Source organism: Lagenorhynchus albirostris, chromosome 2 (assembly GCF_949774975.1).
Source record: "Lagenorhynchus albirostris chromosome 2, mLagAlb1.1, whole genome shotgun sequence".
Taxonomy (NCBI): Eukaryota; Metazoa; Chordata; class Mammalia; order Artiodactyla; family Delphinidae; genus Lagenorhynchus; species Lagenorhynchus albirostris.
In genome coordinates, this window is record NC_083096.1 from 141,203,540 (window position 1) to 141,228,482 (window position 24,943).

Here is a 24,943-nt window from a genome sequence, read left to right on the forward strand (position 1 = left end):
TCATGATCCTTTGTATTTCTGCAGTGTCAGTGGTTACTTCTTTTTCATTTCTAGTTCTGTTGATTTCAGTCTTCTCCCTTTTTTTCTTGATGAGTCTGGCTAATGGTTTATCAATTTTGTTTATCTTCTCAAAGAACCAGCTTTTAGTTTTATGGATCTTTGCTATTGTTTCCTTCATTTCTTTTTCATTTATTTCTGATCTTTATTATTTCTTTCCTTCTGCCAACTTTGGGGGGTTTTTGTTCTTCTTTTTCTAATTGCTTTAGGTGTAAGGTTAGGTTGGTTGTTTGAGATGTTTCTTGTTTCTTAAGGTAAGATTGTGTTGCTGTAAACTTCCCACTTAGAACTGCTTTTGCTGCATCCCATAGGTTTTGGGTTGTCGTGTTTTAATTGTCATTAGTTTCTAGGTATTTTTTAATTTCTTCTTTGATTTCTTCAGTGATCTCTTGGTTATTTAGTAATGTATTGTTTAGCCTCCATGTGTTTGTATTTTTTTAGTTTTTTTTCCTGTAATTATTATTTAGTATCAGAGCGAGTGTTGTCGTCAGAAAAGATACTTGATACGATTTCAATTCTGTTAAATTTACCAAGGCTTGATTTGTGACCCAAGATATGGTCTACCCTGGAGAATGTTCCATGAGCACTTGAGAAGAAAGTGTATTCTGTTGTTTTTGGTTGGAATGTCCTATAAGTATCAGTTAAGTCCATCTTGTTTAATGTGTTATCTAAAGCTTGTGTTTGCTTATTTATTTTCATTTTGGATGATCTGTCCATTGGTGAAAGTGGGGTGTTGAAGTCCCCTACTATTATTGTGTTACTGTCAATTTCCCCTTTTATGGCTGTTAGCATTTGCCTTTTGTATTGAGGTGCTCCTATATTGGGTGCATAAATATTTATAATTGTTATGTTTTCTTCTTGGATTGATCCCTTGATCATTATGTAGTGTCCTTATCTCTTGTAACAGTCTTTATTTTATTTTATTTTTATTTTTTATTATTATTATTTTTTTGCGGGATGCGGGCCTCTCACTGTTGTGGCCTCTCCTGTTGCGGAGCACAGGCTCCAGACGCGCACGCTCAGCAGCCATGGCTCACGGGCCCAGCTGCTCCGCAGGATGTGGGATCTTCCCAGACCAGGGCACGAACCCGTGTCCCCTGCATCGGTAGGCAGACTCTCAACCATGCACCACCAGGGAAGCCCTGTATTTAATTTTTGATAGTTTGATTAGTATGTGTTTCAGCATGTTTCTCTTTGGGTTTATCTTATATGGGACTCTCTATGCTTCCTGGACTTGGGTGACTGTTTCTTTTCCCATGTTTGGGAAGTTTTCGACTGTAATCTCTTCAAATATTTTCTCAGAACCTTTCTTTTTCTCTTCTTCTTCTGGGATCCCTATATTTCGAATGTTTGTGAATTTAATGTTGTCCCAGAGATCTCTGAGACTCTCCTCAATTCTTTTCATTCTTTTTTCTTTTTTGTGCTCCCTGGCAGTTATTTCCACCATTTTATCTTCCAGCTCACTTATCTGTTCTTCTGCCTCATTTATTCTCTTACTCATTCCTTCTAGAGTATTTTTAATTTCAGTAATTGTGTTTTTCATTACTGTTTGTTTGCTCTTTACTTCTTCTAGATCCTTGTTAAATGTTTCTTGTATTTTCTCCATTGTGTTTCTGAGATTTTGGATCATCTTTACTATCATCACTCTGAATTCATTTTCAGGTAGGTTGCCTATTTTGTCTTCATTTATTTGGTCTTGTAGGTTTTTACCTTGCTTCTTCATCTGTAATGTATTTATTTGTCATTTCATTTTTTTTGTTCTCTTGATGGGTGGTGCTGTATTCCTGTCTTACTGGTTGTTTGGCCTGAGGCATCCAGCACTGGAGTTTGCAGGCAGTTGGGTAGAGCTGGGTCTTGGTGCTGAGATGAGGACCTCCGGGAGGCCTCACTACGATTGATATTCCCTGGGGTCTGAGGTTCTCTGTTAGTCTAGCAGTTTGGACTCAGAGCTCCCACCACAGGAGCATGGGCCTGACCTCTGGCCTGGGGACCAAGATCCCGCAAGCCAGTCGCTGGGGGTTCTTCCCATCCCCTTAGGTGTCCACGGTCCCTCACTGGTGCCTCGTAAGTGCCCTAGATGTGAGGAGACGCGAATTCCGTATCCTCCTAGTATGCCATCTTGACTCCACCCCATCCTTACTATCTTACTCTACTTTGAATTAATAGCATATCACTTCATGTTCAACATAAGAACTTTGCAAAAGTACTTCACAGAAAACACAGTGTCATTTACTTTTTTATTGCCTTTTGTGTTATTATATTTATTACTTCTACATCTATTAAATTTCTACCATTCATTGATATTGTTTTCACTTTAGTCAGTAGTCTTTTTTTTCTTTTTTTTTCTTCTGGCCACACCACGCAGCATGTGGGGTCTTAGTTCCCTGGCCAGGGATCAAACCTGTGCCTCCTGCAGTGGAAGTGCAGAGTTTTAACCACTGGACTGCCAGGGAAGTCCCCTACTCAGTAGCCTCTTAAATAAATTTTAAGAATATTCTTTTATGTTAGCAATATATTTGCCATCTCCAGTGCTCTTCATTCCTTCCCACAGATCCAGGATTCAGCTTGTAATCATATCCCTCCAGCCTAAAGTACTTCATTTAATATTTTTTGTACTGTGGGTCTACTGGTAACAAATACTTTCAGTTTTTGTTTGTCTTTATTTTGCCTTCATCTTTTTTTTTGGCCGTGTTGGGTCTTCGTTGCTGCATGCGGGCTTTCACTAGTTACGGCAAGCAAGGGCTACTCTTTGTTGCAGTGCACGGGCTTCTCATTGCAGTGGCTTCTCTTGTTGCAGAGCATGGGCTGTAGGCGCACGGGCTCAGTAGTTGTGGCAGGCAGGCCCTAGAGTGCGCGGGCTTCAGTAGTTGCAGCTCGCGGACTCTAGGGCATGTGGGCTTCATTAGTTGTAGCTCATGGGCTCTAGAGCGCAGCCTTAGTAGTTGTGGCGCACGGCCTTAGTTGCTCCATGGACATGGGATCTTCCTGGACCAGGGATCAAACCCATGTCCCCTGTATTGGCAGGCAGATTCTTAACCACTTCGCCACCAGGGAAGTCCCTGCCTTCACTTTTTAAGGATATTTTTGCTGGGTATAGGATTCTGTATTTTTTCTTTCAGCATGTCAAGGACATCATTCCATTTTCTTTTGGCTTCCACTGTTAATGATAAGTCAGTTTTGATTCTTCTTGTTTTTCTGCATATAAGGTGTTTTTTGCTCGACTGCTTTTAACTTTTTTCTTTAATTTTCAACAATTGACTAAGGTGTGCCTAGGTGGGATCTTCTTTGTACTTATGCAACTTATGGTTCACTGAACTTCTTGGATCTGTCGGTTTATGTCTTTCATAGATTTTGGAAAATTTTCAGCCATATCTCCTTAAATTATCCTTCTATATTATTCTCTTTCTCCTCTCCTTCTGGGATTCTAGTTACATGTATTTCAGATTAGTTTGATATTGTTTCACAGGTATATGATGCTCTGTTATTTTCATTTTTTTCCCCTCTGTTTCATTTTGGATTATTTCTATTGACCTATCTTTAAATTCACTGACCTCTTCTTGTGCTGTGTCCAATCTGATGTTAAACCCATCTAATGAATTCTTTATTTCAGATTTGGTATTTTTCAGTTCTAGAATTTCTACTGTGTTCTTTTTTATAGTTTCCATTTCTCTGCTAAAATTCCCTTTCTGTTCACCCATTTTGTCCATCTTTTCACTGAATTCTTTAATCAATTTATAATTCCCGCACCTGGGTCATCTGTAGATCTGCTTCAAATGACTTTTTTTTAAGTTTTTAATTTTTAAAAAATTTTTATATTTAAATTTTTTATTGAACTATAGTTTCTCTACAATATTATCTTAATTTCAGGTGTACAGTATAGTGATTCAGTATTTTTACAGATTATACTCCACTAAAAGTTATTAAAAGATAATGGCTATAATTCCTTGTGCTATTCAGATGACTTTGCATGTTTGACATTGTGTTTAAAAGAATGGTAGACACTGAAGTAGATAATGTTTTTTTCCCAGAGAGAACACACGATTTTCTTTGTCTGCTAGCTAGGATAAGGGGCAGATCATTTCAGTCCAACTAGGGGTTATGCTGGGATTGTAATGAGTTGTAGTTTTATTTAAATTGTTTCAGTTTACCTCTGATTTCACATATTTGAGAGTGAGATCAGTTCTTTCCTTCATCAGGGCTTTGGGATCTAAGTACCCAAGACCGTAGAAATCTTTCTTTGCTTTTTAGCTCACACCCAGTTTCCTGTGAAACTCCACTTAGGGGTTGATTTCCTTGATCTGATTAAGAGTTGAGCTGGGTGGGGGCTGGGTTACTTAGTTGCACTTCAACTCTGCTATACATAACAACATGGATAAATCTCAAACACATAATGATGAGTGAAAGAAGCCAGATACAAATGAGTACAAACTGTATTATTTCCATGTACATGAAGTTCAGGTGAAATTAATCTGTAGATTAGAAATAAGAACCACCTACCTTTGGGAAGGAGAGAGGGGTAGTGACTAGGAGGGGTCGTAAGAAGGGCTTGTCTCAAATGCTGGTGATGTTCTGTCTCTTTACTTGGGTGGTGGTTACCTGGGTGTGTTTACTTTGTGAAAATCTATTGTACCATATACTTATGATTTGTGTTCTTTTCTCTATGTGTGTTATAGTTCAAAAACAAAAAAGAAAGTGTGTATGGTGGGGGAGGAGCTCTTGCACAAAAAAACAAAGTTAAAAAGAAAAATCAAGCTATAGAATAGAAGATATTTGCAATGCTATAACAAAGGACTTGTATACAGGTTATTTTGTTTTAAATTTTTCTACAAATCAAAAAGAAAAGGACAGAAGGAGAAAAAGCAACCCAATAGAAAATGAGCAAAGGATAAGAAAAAGCAAATAAGAGAAGAAGAGGCCTGAATAGCCCATAAACATGAAAAGGTATTCAGCCTCACTAGTAATCCTGGAAATACAAATTAAAACCTTATTGAGGACTTCCCTGGTGGCACAGTGTTTAAGAATCCGCCTGCCAATGCAGGGGACATGGGTTTGATCCCTGGTCCAGGAAGATCTCACATGCTGCGGAGCAACTAAGCCCATGCACTACAACTACTGAGCCTGCACTCTAGAGCCCACAAGCTACAACTACTGAGCCCACATGCTGCAACTACTGAAGCCCGTGTGCCTAGAGCTTGTGCTCCACAACAAGAGAAGCCACCGCAATGAGAAGCCCACGCACCACAATGAAGAGTAGCCCCCACTTGCCGTGACTAGAGAAAGCCCGCATGCAGCAATGAAGACCCAACACAGCCAAAAATAAATAAATTTATTTTAAAAAGAAAAATAAAACCTTATTGCGATACCATTTCACACCAATGAGATTGACTAAAGCTAAAATGTCTAACAATATCAACAATTGGTGAGAATATGAGGGAGCAGAAAGTTTCATACACTGCTAATGGTAATTTAAATTGTTATAATTTAGAGATCAAATAGATCAATTATTGACTTGGAGATACATTGATTCTAAATTTTTACAATTCTACTTCTACAAAGAAAGATACTCTTTATTATAAAGATCTCCTACATTTGCCAATGGATAGATGCACAAGGATGTGCATTGCAAATTTGTTTATAATAGCAAAAAATTGGAAACAGACCTAAATATCCATCATTAGAGAAATGGAGAAATACCTTACAGCAGTTAAAATGAATAAAGTAGATTTACATGTATCAACATAGTAAAATCTTGAAAACATAATATTGAATGAAAAAAGCAAGTAGCAAGGGGTATATACACTGTGAAAACATCTAAGTTTTAAAAGAACAGTACATATTGATACATATATGGTAAAAGTATAAAACTATAGTCAGGGACTTCCCTGGCTGTCCAATGGTTAAGACTCTGCATTTCCACTGCAGTGGGTGGGTTCAATCCCTGGTTGGGGAACTAAAATCCCACATGCTGCGTGACTTGGCCAATAAATAAATAAATAAAAATATAGGAAGGTTATTCACCAATTTCAGAATAGCTGTTACCACTGGGCAAGGAAGAGAATAAGGACAGTAAGGGGCTACTTATTTCTTTAAAAAAAAAAGTACCTATGGAAAAATGTTAACATCAAATCTGGGAAGTCAGTACACAGCTGTTTAGTAAGTGTAATATTCGCTCTACCTTGTTTGTTTATTTGAAATAGTTTTTTTTTTTTTTAAGTTAGACTGGGGCTAGGCTATGAGGTGTATTAGAAGCCTTTCTTCCTTTTCCAAACACTCTTCATCTTTTAATTCTTTATAGATACAGCTTTCCCCATCACTTTGCATCTATATTTTGGTTTGTGCCTTATCACCAGTAGATCAAGGAGAAGAGTGAGTTCTGATGTAATCTTCTATGGTCTTCCTTGTGTCTTACCCTCCAGGGTTCATAGTAGAGCTCAACAATATCTTTTCATATGCTTTTTATCAGACTTAAAATATTACTCTCCAACAGAAATGTGTTTAAGTTCATGAACCAAGTGACTGATTTAGACTTTAAAAATAAGTGAAAAGTTATCTTCTTTCATTTCACATTTCTGCTCAAAAAAAAAATACCGATCATAAAGTATTTTTTAAGATTTAAATAATATTGCTTGCTATTTCAATTGATAAGTGTATGGATAAATAGTTACAAAGCGTCTGTTTTTATACTCTTCATTTTTTTAAATTTCTGAATTATAACTATATAAACACTTTTTAAAAACTTACCTACTAAGTCATGTCACTCTAGCGTATTAACTGTTTCCATATAATTGTTGAGGGTTTTAATTTTAGAAACAGAAAAATTATGTTGGTGTCAGGGACTTCTTTTGTGGAGTAGAGTAGTGCAAATACTCATATCTCACAGATTATCCCTGGGAGAGGTCAGAAGTTTACCTAAGTAAATATGTTAAGAGTCCTTCCCACTTGTTGAATAATTTGGTTGGTAAGCTTTGTGCTAGGCAACAGGCTTTCTCTCTCTTCCTTTGCTCAAGATAAAATTCAGAGAATAAAAAGATTGCTTTTGTTGTTCTGTTTTGTTTTCCTTGCAGGTTAAATACTTTAAGATGAGAAACATTGATGTTTGTTTGAGCTCTGAAGGGACTGAAGTGATTTTAGCTACATCAAGTGATGAAAAACACCCACCTGAAAATATAATTGATGGGTAAGAGTTACTGTTCTTTCTTCCTTAAAGTCTTAATATTAAGTCAGTGAACCCCCTGAGTACTGAGATTATGTGTTTTACAACAACTAGCACTGTTAAACATAGTTTAATAAATGTCTGGTGAACTAAATTACCTGACTACCCACTTTAGTACCATCCCTGGAGCTAATTCAGTTGTGTATATTTAGGGTTTTGATCCTTTTTTTAAAAAATTTCTTTATTTAATTTATTTTTGGCTGTGTTGGGTCTTCATTGCTGCGCGCGGGCTTTCTCTAGTTGTGACGAGCGGGGGCTACTCTTAGTTGCGGTGCACAGGCTTCTCATTGCGGTGGCTTCTCTCATTACGGAGCACGGGCTCTAGGTGTGTGGGCTTCAGTAGTTGTGGCACGCGGGTTCAGTAGTTGTGGTGTGTGGGCTCTAGAGCACAGACTCAGTAGTTGTGGTACATGGGCTTAGTTGCTCCACGGCATGTGGGATCGTCCCTGACCAGGGCTCGAGCCTATGTACCCTGCATTGGCAGGTGGATTCTTAACCACTGTGCCAACAGGGAAGTCCCTGATCCTTTTCTTTATGAATTCCTAAACTGAACTTTTTAGAAAAATAGTTTTTAAAGATGTGGTCTAACAAGGCAAAACTTCAAACAACAGCTACCTCATTTTATGGAAGTATACATTTTAATATCTGGTTATGGTTTTATTCCAAGTTTTTCTTGGTAAATAGGAATATAAACAGTATGACTTACTATGTACTGCCTATCTTCTTTCTGGTCTAAGCAACATCTTTGCTGAACTGAATGCTTCGCTTCTTGCTATCCACCTGCATTGTTTGGTTCTCAGCTTCTTGATATTCCAGTCACCACTCTTCACTGTGCTAGAGCTTATTCTAGGTAGGGATAGATATCATTCTCAGACTTTTAAATTCCAGGAAAAAAGTAGTTAATGGAAGAACTTCTTTTTTAAAAAAATTGAGGTATGTGGGACTTACCTGGTGGTCCAGTGGTTAAGACTCTACACTTCCGTTACAGGGGGCGCGGGTCCAATCCCTGGTTGGGGAAGTAAGTTCCTGCATGCCGCAGCCAAAAAATTTTTTTAAAAAATTGAAGTATAGTTGCTTTACTTTAGTACCATTCCTGGAGCTAATTCAGTTGTGTATATTTAGGGTTTTGATCCTTTTTTTTTTTAATTTCTTTATTTAATTTCTTTATTTTTGGCTGTGTTGGGTCTTCATTGCTGAGCGCGGGCTTTCTTAAATATTATGTAAGTTTCAGGTGTACGCTGTAGCAATACACAATTTTTAAAGGTTATACTCCATTTATAGTTATTATAAAATATTGGCTATAATTCCTGTGTTGTACAATATATCCTTGTAGCTTAATTATTTTATACATAGTAGTTTGTACCTCTTAGTCCCCCAGCCCTACCTTGCCCCTCTCCACTTCCCTCTCCCCACTAGTTTTTTCCCCTTATCTGTAAGTCTCTTTCTTTTTTATTATATTCACTAGTTTTATTTTTTAGATTCTGCATATAAGTGGTATACAGTATTTGTCTTTCTCTGTCTGACTTATTTCATTAAGCAAATACCCTCCAAGTCCACCCAAGAAAAACTCCTTTTTTAATAGTTCTGGCAATTTTATTACCCTCCTGAATTCTCTTTCTTGGTATTTGTACAGTGATCTGAGTTTGACTCATAGAATCATATAATTTTAGAGCTGGAAGGACTTATGAGTTCATCTTATTGAAACCTTTCATTTAGACTTGTGGTAAGAGAGATCTAAAGAGGTCAGGTACTAGTTTTAACTATTGAAGGCAGAGCCAATTGTAACGTAGATCTCGTGGCTCTTTGTGTTCTATTGTGAGGTCCACGTATCTGTATAAAATTCTAGCAATTGGACCTGTTCCTTTAAGCCCAGTTCTTACCTCCTCTCTGACTGACATCTGTCCCTTTCCCTCAGGTAGGATAGTTTCCCTTTTTGGTGGGCTCCAGTAGAATTTGATATATATACCTCTATTATCTTATTTATTCCTTTATTATATAATTATTTATTTTTAATGTATGTCTCCCCTCTCAACTGGAAATTTCTAGAAGTCAGAGACTATGACTTCATCTTTGACTCCACAGTGTCTTAAAATATTTGTGGAGTAGCTTGTGAATTAGACCATCAAAGATTAGTCATATATACACTCAAACATGTACACATATACATACATACATACATGTATGCATCTGTTAATATATATTTGCATAGGGCTTTATAGTTTTATAGATGTTATGTCATTTGACCCTCAAAGTAAGCTTGGGGAGTAAGAGGCCAAAAAAAAAGTATTTTCACCCTCATTATAAAGATGATGAAAAAAATGATTAGAGGTAAAGTGACTTACTCAAAATCATACAGATAAGCAAGTGTCAGAATCAAAACTAACACTCATGTCTTCTAACTCCCAGTTTCTAAAACTTAAGGTTTGAACAAAAAACTTAATATATGTGCCTCTTAATCCTTCTTAGTTTTTTATTTCCTGAAATTCAGGTAATAGTTATTTATCTCACTCTGCCTTAGAGTAGAGATATAAATGTGGGAACTGCTATGAGGATCACAGACCTATAGAGATGTACCTTAAATCATTTGCCAGAAATAGAGATCTTTCCAAAAATACTCCTTGTCTTTGATTGGAGATAAATCAAATTTTCAAGGCAAGATCAATTTACCTTACACCCTTTTGGTGACCTTTCTTTCAAGGGAATATGTTTATAGATCATTAAAATTGGCTGTTATACGTAACATAATACTTTAGACTTTATCAGTCCATACTAATGAATAAGTACATAATATTTTTTAGATTAGACCAAAACCCTTAATACAGAAAACTATATGGAGTAAAGTAGTTACTGACCCAATAAACTGAACAGAGCACATCAGAGACTTTTAATTCATATGCATTTCCAACAAACACAATTAGATTTTATATAGTAGATAGTAAAATTTATTCTTTGCTCATAAGTTGATTTATCTAAATGGAAATAACAATAGAATTATTTGGAGAAAACAGTGCTATAAATTTGCCCCTAATGGATAGTGCTCCGAATTCTCAATTTCCTCAGAAATAGAGTTTTAAAAAGTGATTATATTTCTACTTCCTCTTGACTCTACTTTTGACCCCTGGTATTTAACATGTCAATGAAAAAGGAGAAAAATTTTACACAAAAAAAATGAGTTAGAAAAAGTAGAAGAGAGAGAGAATTGGTTCCTTTGGCATAATGTAAAAGAATGAGAGATTTACAGTTAAAATTCCTGGGTAAGTGAACTATGTGTGTTACTTTGGGCTAAGAATATATGTGTTATTCTTTGAGCCTCAGTTTCCTGGTCTGAAAAGTGGGGATAATACCACCTTCCCTGACTACCTCAGAGTTGTGAAAAAATTACATGACTTTTTTTATTATCACATGAGATGATAGATGTTGAACAGTGAATGGCTATAAGGCCTTGTTTTAAAGGAAACTACTATTTTGATGACTTCATTTTACTTAATTATAGGAATTCAGTTATTTTAAAATCCAAGTGCATCTCTATATATCTTTATGTTATTACTTTGATCATGTTCATTAAAAGCACACAAGAAAAAACATAGGGCAAGTAAAAATTGTTTAATTTATTTAAATAAATAAAATTTTAAACCATATAAATATAAATAAAAAGAAATTGTGAAATAGTAAGCATAGTATAAAAAAATCAAGAATTGTGAGTTAGAGACCTGGATTCTGTTTTTTTCTTTTTTGTAACACCTTTATTGACATATTATTCTCATACCATAAAATTCAACCATTTAAGATATACAATTCAGTGGCTTCTAGCATATTCAGAGTTATGCAGCCATTTGCACAATCCATTTCAGCACCCCAAAAAGAAACCGCACACACTTTCATTGTCATCCCCTATCCCCATGAGCCCTAGACAACCACAGATCTACTTTCTGTCCCTACAGATTTGCTTATCCAGACATTCATATCAATAGAATAATACATATGTTGTCTTTGGACTGCCTTCCTTCACTTACATGTTTTCAAGGCTCATCCATGTTGTAGTATGTATCAGTGCTCCATTCATTTTTATTGCCAAATAATTCCATTGTATGTATATGGCAAATTTTATTTACCCATTTATCAATTGATGGATATCGGAATTGTTTCTACTTTTTGGCTGAATTTTCCCCAGTTTTATTAAAGAATACCAACTCACAGATCCAAGGAACTCAGCAAACCCCAAGCAGGATGAATAACAGACCATATCATAGCCAAACTGCTGAAAAACAAAGATAGAGAAAAAAATTTTTAAACAACTGGAGCAAAAAAATACATTACATACAGGGGTACAGTGGTACCAGTGACAGCCAACTTTGCATCACAAGCAATGGAATTCAGGTGACAATGGAATCATATCTTTAAAATGCTGGAGAAAAAAGAGAAACAAACAAACCTGTCAACCCAGAATTCTGTGTCTAGTTAAAATATCACTAAAAAATATAGGATATAAGAAAGACTTTTCACTTACCACAAACAGACTTGCATCACAGGAAATGCTAAAGAAAGTTCTGCAGGTTGAAATGATAAAATACTAGATAGAAATTCAAACATTCAGGAAGAAAGTAAGTGCATTGGAAATGGTAAATATTTCAGTAAATATAAAAGACTATCTTTTCTTTTAATAATTTTTTTTAAATTTTTTGTGGTATGCGGGCCTCTCACCACTGCGGCCTCTCCCTTTGTGGAGCACAGGCTCCGGACGCGCAGGCCCAACGGCCACGGCTCACGGGCCCAGCCGCTCCGCGGCACGTGGGATCCTCCCGTACCGGGGCACGAACCCGCACCCCTGCATCAGCAGGCGGACTCTCAACCACTGCACCACCAGAGAAGCCCTCTTTTAATAATTTTGAAAGACAGCTAACCACTTAATGGCAAAAAACATTTTGTATTTTGGGATTTATTATATATGTGTGTATAAAATATATTAAAACAATGGCACAAAAGTGGAGTTCAGTGCAAATTGGCTGTCATGAGGTTTGATAACCTTGAGAGCAGCCACTAAAAATAAGAGGTATAGTTAAATAACTAATAAAGGAATTAAGCAGCATTAAAACTTTTGTTGATTCACTCAAAAGTAGATAGGAAAGGAGGGAATTCCCTGGTGGTCCAGTGGGTAAGACCCCACGCTCCCAATACAGGGGGCCTGGGTTCGATCCCTGGTAGGGGAACTAGATCCCACATGTGTGCTGCAACTAAGAGTTCACATGCTGCAACAAAGAATTCTGCATGCCGCACCTAAGAAGTCTGCATGCTTCAACTATAAGCCCACGTGCTGCAACTAAGAGCCGGTGCAACCAAAATAAATAAATAAATATATATATATTTTAAAGTAGGTAGGAAAGGAGAAATGGTACAAGAAAAAATAGATGGGAGGGACAAATAAAAATGAATAGCAAGACTTAAACCCAACCATATCAATAATTATATTAAATGCCAGTATTCTAAACACTTCAATTAAATGGCAGAGAGGGTTATACTGGGTAAAAATGAAAGACCCAAGTATATGGTATCTGCAAGAGATGTACTTTAAATATAAAGTCATGAATAGTTTGAAAATAAAAGGATGAAAAAGATTCACCCTATCAATAGTAAGCATGAGAAGGTGGCTGTGGCTATAGTCATATCAGACAAAGTAAAATATAAGATAAGGAGTATTTCCAGATATAAAGGGGACATTTTATAATGTTAAAATATCAATTCCTCAAGAAGAAATAACAATCTAAATGTACGTTGACCTCATAATCGTTATTAAAAATACATAAAGCAAAAACTGACAGATGGGAAGTTCCCTGGTAGTCTAGTAGCTAAGACTCCACGCTCCCAGTTCAGGGGGCCCGGGTTTTATCCCTCGTCAGGGAACTAGATCCCACATGCTGCAACTGAGTGTTCACAAGCCACAACTAAAGATCCCACATGCCACAACTAAGATCCCACATGCCGCAACTAAAGATCCCGCATGCCACAACTAAAGATTCCACATGCCACAACTAAAGATTCTGCATGCCACAACTAAAAGATCCCGCATGCCACAACTAAGGATCCTGCATGCCACAACAAAGACCTGGCACAGCCAAATAAATAAATATTCTGACTTCCCTGGTGGCACAGTGGTTAAGAATCCACCTGCCAACACAGGGGACATGGGTTCGATCCCTGGTCAGGAAGATCCCACATGCCGCAGAGCTACTGAGCCCCCGTGCCACCACTACTGAGCCCACACACCGCAACTACTGAAGCCTGTGTGCCCTAGAGACCGTGTGCCACAAGTACTGAGCCCATGTGCTGCAACTGCTGAAGCCCACGCGCCTAGAGCTGACGCGGAGCAACAAGAGAAGCCACTGCAATGAGAAGCCCACGCACCACAATGAAGAGTAGACCCTGCTCGCCGCAACTAGAGAAAGCCCACACGCAGCAACAAAGACACAACACAGCCCCCCCCCCCAAAAAACGAATGTTTTAAAACCAATAATTAGGGCTTCCCTGGTGGCGCAGTGGTTGGGGGTCCACCTGCCAATGCAGGGGACGCTGGTTCGTGTCCCAGTCCAGTAGGATCCCACGTGCCGCGGAGCGGCTAGGCCCATGAGCCATGGCCGCTGAGCCTGTGCATCCGGAGCCTGTGCTCTACAACGGGAGAGGCCACAACAGTGAGAGACCCGCGTACCGCAAACAAAACAAAACAACAAAAAACAATAATTAAATTTCTCCCTTAGGAAGCTAGATAACAAAGAACAAATTGTACCAAAAGAAAGTAGAGGACAATAAATGACAAAGGTAAGAGCAGAAATCAATGAAATAGAAAATAGACAGAAAAAATTATCAAAGCCAAAAGTTGACTATGTGAAAAGGTTTATAAAAGTTATAAACCTCTAGCAAGACTGACTAAAATAAAAAGAGAAAATGCAAGTTACTAGTACCAGAAATGAAAGAAGCAATATCACTACAGATTCTAAAACAATAGTAAGTCAGTATCAAGAACAGATTTAGGCTAATCAATTTGACAATTTAGATGAAATGGACAGATTCCTTGAAAAACTCAACCTATAAAAATGACACAAGATGAAATTTAATAATTTGAATAGTTTATATCAATTGTAGAAATTATGTAAAATATTTAGAGAAAAAATAGTACCAGTCTTTTAGAAACCCTTTCAAAAATAGAGGAGAAACATTTCCCAGATTGTTTTATGAGAACAGCATAACCCTGCTACCAAAGCCTGACAAAGACTTTACAAGAAAGGACAATTAAAGAACAGTATCCTTTGTAAACATAGACCCAAAAAACCTTATAAATTGAATTCAGCTAATGGAGTTTATCATAAGAATGCAAGATTGGCATATTCACCACATTATCACAGGAATACAGATTGAGTGTAATTTACCATATTGCCAGAACAAGGGAGAAAAAAAATATGATCATTCTAAAACATCATTTGACAAAATTCAGCATCCATTCATGATAACAACTCTCAAAAAATTAAAAAGAGAAGGGAATTTTCTGTTTGATAAAGACATCTACTAAAAATTTTCAGCTTAATGATGAAATAATAAATGCTTTCCCAATAGAGCAAATGAGTATATATAACAAAACAGAAACAGACTCACAGATATAGAAAACAAACTCATGGATATCAGTGGGGAGAGGGAAATGGGGAGGGGCAAGATAGGGGTATGAGATTAAGAGATACAAACTACTACATACAAAATAGATAAGCAACAAAGATATATTGTACAGCAGCGGTCCCCAGCCTTTTTGGCACTAGGGACCAGTTTTGTGAAAGACAATTTTTCCACGGACCAGGGGGTGGGGGTGGGGTGGTTCAGGCAGTAACACAAGCAATGGGGAGTGGCAGGTGAAGCTCCACTCACTTGACCACTGCTCACCTCCTGCTGGGCGGCCTGGTTCCTAAAAGGCTGCAGACCAGTACTGGTCCGTGGTCCAGGGGTTGGGGACCCCTGTTATACAACACAGGGAAATATAACCATTATTTTGTAATAACCTTAAATGGAGTATAATCTATAAAAGTAGTGAATCACTGTGCTGTACACCTGAAACTAATATAATATTGTAAATCAACTATGTTCGGTTAAAAAAAAATGCTTCCCCTCCAGTATTGGAAACAAATCAAGGATGTTTGTTCTCACCATTTCTATTCAGTATTGTCCTAGAGGTCTTAAACAATGCAATAAGGCAAGAAAAGACATAGAAGTCATAAAGATTGGAAAGAGAGCAAAATTATCTTTGTTCAGTATAGTATGATATCACTTACGCGTGGAATCTAAAAGACACAACAAACTAATGAATATAACAAAAAATGAAGCAGACTTACAGATCTAGGGAACAAACTAGTGTTTACCAGTGGGGAGAGGAGAGGGGGAAACTATTGGGTGTAAGATAGGCTCAAGGATGTATTGTACAACATGGGGAATATAGCCAATATTTTGTAATAACTGTAAATGCAAAGTAACCTTTAAAATTATATAAAATTAAAAAAAATTTTTTTAAGAAAATTAGTAGACGTAATGAGGATAATGATCAAAATGCACCCTTGTGGTATTTCCCCAAAGAGCCTTCCCCTTCCAGATGGCAACAAGGAAAAATAAGCTTTGGAATGAGTCCTCTTTACATACCTTGTAACCAAGTAGCCTTTTGAACTATTCATAATATTTATTTGAGTTTCAGTTTCTCCAGGGGTGTGTGTGTGTGTGTGTGTGTGTGTGTGTGTGTGTGTATAAAGCAAGAGCTATTGGCCACTAAAAAATATTGCCTTTTTTCGCAGAGTATGTGAATCTACACAACCCTAAGGAATCTGCAAAAAACTGCTAGAGCTAATAAGTAAATTTAGCGAGGTCAATACACAAAAATCAATTGTATTACTATATACTAGTAGGAAGCATTTAGAAAATGAAATTTTAAAAAATTCCAATTACATTAGCATTTAAGACGTGAAATAGTTAAAAATAAATTTAATAAGACATGCAAGACCTTTACACTCAAAACTATAAAACGTTGCTGAGAGAAATGAAAGAACTAAGTAAATGAAAAGATATACTACATTCATGATTGGAAAACTCAATATTGTTACAGTGGCTGTTTCTCCCTTAAATGACCTATAGATTCAGTAAATCTCAATAGACTTTTACATAGAAATTAACAAGTTGATTCTGAAATGTGTATGGAAATGCAAACTAATCTTGTCAGACTAATTTTGAAAAGAAGAAATCTTAAATTATCTGATTTCAAGATTTAAAATAAATACACAGTAATCAAAACAACATGGCATTTTTGTAAAGATAGATCTATATATATAGATCAGTGGAACAGACTAGAGAGCCCAGAAATAGACCCACACATATAAAGTCAATTACTTTTTGACAAAAGGCTAAGGATACAGAAACAGATCAATGGAATAAAATGGAGGGGCAGAAGTACATACACCCATAGACAGTTCATTAATTTTAGGAAAAGACACTTAGGTGATTCAATAGGAAAAGGAAAGTCTTTTTCTTTTTTTTTTTTGGCAGCATTGGGTCTCCATTGCTGTGTGCAGGCTTTCTCTAGCCGTGGTGAGCAGGGGCTACTCTTCATTGTGGTACACTGTCTTCGCATTGTGGTGGCTTCTCGTTGCGGAACACGGACTTTAGGTGCACGGGCTTCAGTAGTTGCAGCACACGGGCTCAGTAGTTATGGCATGTGGGCTCTAGGGAGCACGGGCTTTAATAGTTGTGGTGCGCAGGCTCAGTAGTTGGGCTTAGTTGCTCCGCGGCATGTGGGATCTTCCTGGACCAGGGATCAAACCCGTGGCCCCTGCATTGGCAGTCAGATTCTTAACCACTGCGCCACCAGGGTAGTCCAAGGAAAGTCTTTTTAACGTGGTGCTGGAATGACTGAATAAACATGTGGATTAAAAAAAACCCTCAACCCCTGCCTCATACTAAACACAAAAATTAATTCAATATGGATAATAGAACTCAATTCAAAGCTAAAATAATTAAGTTTCTAAAAGAAAATACAAGAAAGTACTTTTGTGACAATGAAGTAGGCAAAGGTTTTTTAATAAAGACACAGGGCTTCCCTGATGGTGCAGTGGTTAAGAATCCTCCTGCCAATGCAGGGGACATGGGTTCGAGCCCTGGTCCGGGAAGATCCCACATGCCGTGGAGCAACTAAGCCCGTGCACCACAACTGCTGAGCCTGCACTCTAGAGCCCGCGAGCCACAACTACTGAAGCCTGCACACCTAGAGCCCATGATCGGCAACAAGAGAAGCCACCGCAGTGAGAAGCCTGCACACTGCAACGAAGAGAGTAGCCCCCACTCACCGCATCTAGAGGAAGACCACGCACAGCAATGAAGACCCAACGCAGCCAAAAATAAAGAGAGGGAGGGAGGAAGGAAGGAAGGCAGGCACAAAAATTATTAAGCATAAATGAAAAGAGTAATAAAACTGGACTTCACCAAAAATAAAACTAATACTCATTGAAAGACACAATTAAGGGCTTCCCTGGTGGCGCAGTGGTTGAGAGTCCACCTGCCGATGCAGGGGACGCGGGTTTGTGCCCTGGTCCGGGAGGATCCCACATGCCGCGGAGCGGCTGGGCCCGTGGGCCATAGCCGCTGAGGCTGTGCGTCCGGAGCCTGTGCTCCGCAACGGGAGAGGCCACAACAGTGAGAGGCCCGCATACCGCAAAAAAAAAAAAAAAAATTTTTTTAATAAATTTATTATTTATTTTTGGCTGCGTTGCATCTTCATTGCTGTGCGGGCTTTCTCTAGTTGTGGCGAGCGGGGGTTACTCTTCGATGCAGTGCACGGGCTTCTCCATGCGGTGGGTTCTCTTGTTGTGGAGCGTGGGCTCTAGGTGCATGGGCTTCAGTAGTTGTGGCTCACGGGCTCAGTAATTGTAGTTTGTGGGCTCTAGAGCACAGGCTCAGCAGTTGTGGCACACGGGCTTAGTTGCTGTGTCGCATGTGGGATCTTTCTGGGCAAGGGCTCGAACCCATGTCCCCTGCATTGGCAGGCAGATTCTTAACCACTGCACCACCAGGGACGTCCAAAAGAGCTTTTTTAAAAATGAGAAAATACTTAACAGACACTTCACGAAAGAAAATATATGAATGGCCAAAAACACATGAAAAAGGGCTTAGAATAATTTGTCATCAGGGAAATGCAAATTAATAACATAGTCAGATACCATTTCACATCCACTAGAATGGCTAAAAAGCCTAACAACAGCAAATGTTGTCAAGGATGTGGAGCAACTAGAACTCCGTCACATTTCTGTTAGGAATGGAAAATGGCACAACCACTTTGGAAGTCTGACATCATCTTATAAAATTAAACATACCTTTACCTTATGACTCAGCAATTTCACTCCTAGTAATTATCCAAGAGAAATGAAAACATATCCACAAAAACACCTGTACAAGAATGTTTATAGAAGTTTTACTCACAATAGTAAAAAATTGGAAGCAATTCAAATATTCAACAAAAATATCAAACAAAAAATGTATAAACAAACTATAGCATAGTCTATGGTGATAGGAATCAGAGCAGTGGTTGCATAAGGGAGGTTGTTTGGAGGGAAGAGAAGGGAAGTTTCTAGAGTGATGGAAATGTTCTTTATCTTGATTAGGGTATTGGTTACCTTTGCGATATTGGTTACATAAGCATATACATTTATCAAAACTTTGAATTGCACTTAAGAGAAATTCCACTGTAGGTAAATTTTACCTCCAAAAGAGAAAGAAAAACCTTATATAATTAAAATAGAAGTGATTATTTCTGTAGTCAATACTATATATGTGTGTGTGTGTCTAGGTATATATGTAATTTTACATAGTATATGACCAACATTGAGTGCATGTTTTGATTTTTTTCAACAAACATCTGTTGTGTATCTGCTGTGGGTCAGCCATTGTGATAGTTGCTGGGGATATAAAGGTGACTAAGAGAAAGTGGCTGGACTTATAGAGGGTGTAGTTGGAGCAATAAAAACACAAGAGGAAAGTGCTAATGTAAAAATGGATGCTGTGTGTGAGGTGAGTGCAAAGGAGGGAGAAAGTTATTGTGATTTGTTGGGGTTGGAGAGATGTGACCAAAAAGTGAATAAACTTTTGCACGGGAAGAAGGGCTTTTTTAGGTCAAGAGAACCTCATGAACTAAGGCACAGAGGCATGAGCCTACATGACGTGTTTGCAGAATTTTAATTGGTCCAACGTGACTACAATAATGGGAGATGATATCACGATGGGGGACGATATACTTAATGATGGGACCAGATTGTACAGGGTCATAAAATGCCATACTAAGGAGTTTAGATTCATAGGCAGTAAGGGGTCACTGCTTTTAGGCAAGAGTGACATCAATTCCATTTTTTTAAAAATGTATCTGGTAGTAGTAAAGAATTATTAAAGTTGGGGAGAGATTAGAGGCAGAATGAACAGTTAGAAAGGGGTTGTGGGACTTCCCTGGTGGTCCAGTGGTTAAGACTCTGTGCTCCCAACGCAGGAGGCCCAGGTTCGATCCCTGGTCAGGGAACTAGATCCCGCATGCCACAAGTAAAGATCCCATGTGCCACAACTAAGACCCGGTGCAGCCAAATAAATAAATAAATATTAAAAAAAAAGAAAGAAAGGGGTTGCAAGAATCCGGTGGTCGTTTATTTTTTTAAATAGTTATTCACTAGAATTTTGTGATTAAACATTTCTAAACATTTGGCTATTTTTTTCTCTTTTTCTTTAAAATTAACAATAGAAATCCAGAAACATTTTGGACCACCACAGGAATGTTTCCCCAAGAGTTCATTATTTGTTTTCACAAACATGTAAGGATTGAAAGGCTTTTAATCCAGAGTTACTTTGGTAAGCATGATATTTTCATTTCACTTCATTTCATTAATTTTCATCATCTTTCAGTTTTTTTCATAGGCAGAAGGCACATATGTAAACTTTTGGCAAAACACTGATTTTTTTTTACTGCATGGAATCCAGTTTTCTTGCTGGGGTTGATGGGTGGGGAGTATGGGTTAACTGCCTTGAGCACAGTTAGCCTCTCTGAAACTGCAAATTTGAAACCCTTCCAAAGCACATAATAATTTCCATGCAATTTACTACGTGAAAGCCTTTGGCAAAAGACCGTGTTATGAATGTAAGAAGCCAGCTTGCCAGAACACTAGGTTTCTTGACATCTTTATTCCAGATTCTTTTGGCTAAGGGTTCTCTGTCAAATTTTTTCTGACAATCTGATAATCCTGATTATTTGCATTTGATAATTTTGATTCTTTTATTAATAATGGCATTTTCTGAGGGATCCAGGAAGACTATCTCCCACTGGAACATCATCCTAATCCTGTCTTATGTTTATTTAAGGATAAAGTATGTCGGACAAAATCATGGCAGGAAACAGGATATACCCCAGATGACTCAAATGAAGAGACATTATTGATGGGACTACTTACAGAATTATGGCCTGGGTTAAGGGAACAACTAGGGATGGTGAGACACCCAGAAAGTGGCTACAGCAGTAAGCCATTACCTCCCCTGGGCCAAAGGAAGGAAATAGTATTGCTGGAGCCCAGTGAGTGCTGGAGCCCATGCATAAGAGCCTGCCCAACAGGAGCTGTAACCAATGAACGGACATAACAACTGTCAGACACGGCACTGAAATGGGAAGGGCACGGAGAAAATACAACCTGATGTCACTTCCCCACTGCTCTTCAGTTTCCTTCCAGTGCCTCCAGTTGGCCAAATCTAACCAGTAGTCAGTGGGCAAGTGAGTCCAGGTGATGCAGTCCCCAGGGGTCCTCCCCACAGGGCACAGAACACAGAAGGGGAAGAATGGATTTGGGGTGAAGGGAACTGATTTAGGGGTAAAGGAAAAAACAGTGCAGAAGGAAGATGACTGCATTTTCTCTTCTGTCATTAATTGCGAAGGCTCTGGAGTCAGACCTAAAGTCTGAATTCCAGTTCTAGCACTTACTAGCTCTATATCATTGAACACTTCACCTGGCTTCTCTAAGTTGCCTGATTTCTTTAAGCCTGTTTCCTCATCAGTAAAGTAAGTTAATAATACCTTTCTCCTAAGATGGAAGTCAAGAGTCAATGAATATGTCTGACTCACAGTAGTTTCTCCATAAAGTTTTATGATCAAGACCACTAATGGTATTATTTACCAGTGTACAAAAAAACAAAAACAAAAATCTAGATAATTCCAAATGCAGAAAGGCCCTACTAGCTTTGTGTTGTATGCTTGCAAACACTTGTAAGATTACAGTTACACAGTCTGCATTTTACTGTAGGGACTTACGGAAAAACGGAGTGAGTGAGTGATTTTCAGAACATGTTGTTCCTGATCCCAGTACTTTGTGCAGTCCCACCAATGCCTGACGGTCTCAGACAAAGGAAGAAAGGAATACAGGACAGCAACATAGAATTAGATAGATATTAACACTTTATTTTGTTTCTTTACAATGTCAGTACGGACCTTGAGGATTGAAAAGAGCACTTCTAAAGAGCCAGTTGATTTTGAGCAGTGGATTGAAAGAGGTATGTGCTGTTTCACCAACATTGTTCTGATCATGAAGAAGTAGAGAATTGTCCTTTACTCTGTATTTCCAACTGGGCTGCATTTTGGTGAAAAAAGATGACTTGAATGATACTTGTGACATACATATATATATATTTAAAAGGACCCTAGGTACCTTCTCCCCTATAAAGCTAGTGACCAGTCTTTCCTCCCACAAACCACCCCCAAGAGGTGACTAGGAACATTGAATGTTGAGGCTCAGGACTCAAGGAGACGAGGCATAGTAAAGAGAGTGAGTGAGACACGGAGTAGAAAACAAGGGATTTAAGTGGAAGCGTACATATTGAGTGGTGGGAACTCCAGCCTCCTTCCTGTGCTCTGCTCAGCGACCAGGAATATAGCCCCAGCCAGGAGATTGGAGGATTCATCTTTGGAGAAACTGAATGGTCCCAGAAGATCTGTGGATACTGACACAGGCTAGCTCATTCCTGATCACCCTATCAAAGTCCAGTAGTCAACGAGTCTGGCTCATGCACATTTTTCAAATGATCTATTCATGAGTAACAGAAGCCAGAAATCACCAGACATATGATGAAGGCCTTAAAACCTCAATATAATCAAGCCTTTAGCTCTAATTCCAATCTATAGGAAAAGGGGATAGAGAACAAATTAAATGAAACCACGAGGAGGCAATATGAGAAAATGAGGGACATTTACAGGACAACTGACCTCCTCTCTTCAGTAAGTCAATGGTGTGGGAAAAAAGTGTGTGTGGGAGAGAAAGCAGTTCAAGATTAAAAGAGACTTAATTCTGATTTGAATAAACCAACTATAAAAAGACAGTTAGGGGGACAATGGGGAAATTTGAATATGGACTGGATATTAAAGCATTTTTTATTGTAATATGATAATGGCATTGTAGTTATATAAGAAAATATTCTTATTTAGAGATAGATAACCAAATATTTAAAGGTGAAATGTAATTATGTCTTAGACTTTCTTTAAAATACTTTAGCAAAAAAAATTAGATAAATCAAGTATGGTGAAATTTTAGTAATTGCAAATTCAAGATTATGGGTATATATAGGAGTTATATCCTGTCTTTTTTATGTATGTTTGAGATTTTCCAATTTTTCATAATTTAAAAAAATGAAGCAAATGAAAGAAGAGGTTATTATTAACTTCTAGTAGAGAAGGAGTTGTCTAAGAAAGAAAATGTGTCACAATTTATTACTTATTTCAGCAGTAAATAATGTTTAGATAGATAATAGTATAACCATCAAGTATTGATTTCAAAATTGAGAGGATGGCAGGAGGGAAAATTTGCAGGAGGAGGAGGAAGAGGATATTGGTCCAAGAGACATAAATTTTACCTACCATAATATAAAGTCAGTAAAAAATTGATAAATCAAGAAAAGGAGTATAAAACATAATTCCAGGAAAAACAGCTTAAAGTGTTGAAAACATTTGCCTTTAGGGAGCAGGACTGGAGGAAAAGGGGTCAAGCAGGGAATTACTATTTTTCATTACTTCAGAGAAAGGTTAGGAAACAGAAAGTCATACATAATCTTACTTCCCAGAAACTTCCCTTTTTGTACTACATGCCTTTTAAAATTATGTACACTATTTTGATATAAACAAAATTAATTTCTAAATAATGTCGACATTATTATATCAATTAAATATTTCATGTTTCCAAAAGAATGTTTGATGTGATTAACTCATGACCAAATAAAATAATCTGTCCTAAAATTACACAATTAAAGGTTTTCTAAAGCTGGACACCAGAAAAGATCAATTCGTGGGTGGCATAACTCAGCATCATAGTGAAAATTCATTGTGAGAAACTGAGCCCTAGTCTGTACCCATGAGAATGGTAAGATGGCTCCTTTCAGGCCTGCAATTACTCTTAGTAACTTGATCCTTAAAAAGGACTTTCACATTTTATCAATTCTTCACTTTATATTCCTTTACTGTAATTTACATTTACTTTTATTTATACTCACTAGAGATATTTTATAGCTCATAGTTTATCTTTCATACCTTTTATATCAAATATCTCTATTTTTATATTGAATTTTAACCCCCAAACACTGGTAAATCTGGTCTGACTATAGTTTACCAGATATCGTGTGTTGCTGAATATAAATTTCAATATGTCCTCATGCATTTTGAGCCCTACCTCAATTCTGTTGAATTTGTGTTTTAGATCTGGTACATACAGAGGGGCAGCTTCAAAATGAAGAAATTATGGTAAGTAAATATACTTTGAAGAGATAAACATTATCTTTAGCCAGCACAGCATATTTAAATTTTACACCTAACTCCATAGTCATAAAGTTAATAAATACCCTCATAATATTATAGGTTCTGTGTCTCATCAACCAATAGAGATGGTTATTCTCAATAATATATGACAGTATAATAATAATATGACAGCAAGGATAGAACAGAATTCACTTGTTTTTGTTTTATTTTGTTTATTCATTTATTTTGAAGTATGTACTTGCTTTCCTTTCACTTGATTCTGTAGGCCTTATAGAATAGGAATCAAAAAAGGTTGAGATGCCAAAATCGGATGTTAATTTAAGTATGAAAGGACAAGGGAGATTCAGATAAGGGAACTGGAGCATAGGATCAGCAACAAATAAGCCAAAGAGAGATGAGGTGAAAAGAGAACCAGCAGTTTCCAACAACATTCCATTGGGCTTTGCTTGTCAAGTGGAATGAATGCCCATTGATGAGGAAGCTGCTGCCTCATCAGGAGTTTCTCTGTTCCTGCTAGTTTGTCAGGCCCTGGTTTTAGACAAACACAAAAAGCCAAACAACTGTGAATATGTGTTTTTTAGGTAGTAGTGTTTATTTAACTAAGGTGTCTCTAAATAAGGGTTAAAGAGGTACCTTGTCCATTAGGTTTCCTTCTTCACAACTTACTGGCAGCTGCTATGAAATCGGTGTTTCAAATGATTCTCTAGGAGTTTTTGAATCCTGTTAATTATCTTCTCTACCACCTAAGTGTGCCCAATGACTGGGGAGGCCAGTGGGGACCAGAAAAATGATTAATTAGACTGAATTTTATCTTCCTGATTTTCTCCATCTTTATTAATGGGTTA

At 37.6% G+C, this 24,943-nt stretch overlaps 1 protein-coding gene and 1 non-coding gene across 19 annotated transcripts in view; both read left to right on the forward strand.

The window, feature by feature from the left end:
- IFT25 (intraflagellar transport 25) overlaps window positions 1-24,943 on the forward strand; it is a 70,161-nt gene that overhangs the window by 7,923 nt on the left and 37,295 nt on the right. For 8 of the 18 annotated variants that reach the window (XM_060139999.1, XM_060140006.1, XM_060140004.1 and 5 more), the window contains 5 exons: window positions 6,353-6,423; window positions 7,122-7,234; window positions 20,061-20,167; window positions 21,782-21,850; window positions 24,040-24,083. In XM_060139999.1, coding sequence (XP_059995982.1) covers window positions 7,137-7,234; window positions 20,061-20,167; window positions 21,782-21,850; window positions 24,040-24,083 — 318 coding nt within the window. In that variant the 5' untranslated portion in view covers window positions 6,353-6,423; window positions 7,122-7,136. The other 10 variants (XM_060140012.1, XM_060140007.1, XM_060140010.1 and 7 more) reach the window with 3 other exon arrangements.
- TRNAG-CCC (transfer RNA glycine (anticodon CCC)) lies at window positions 19,772-19,844 on the forward strand. Its single transcript has one exon. It is a non-coding gene; the product is annotated as a tRNA-Gly (tRNA).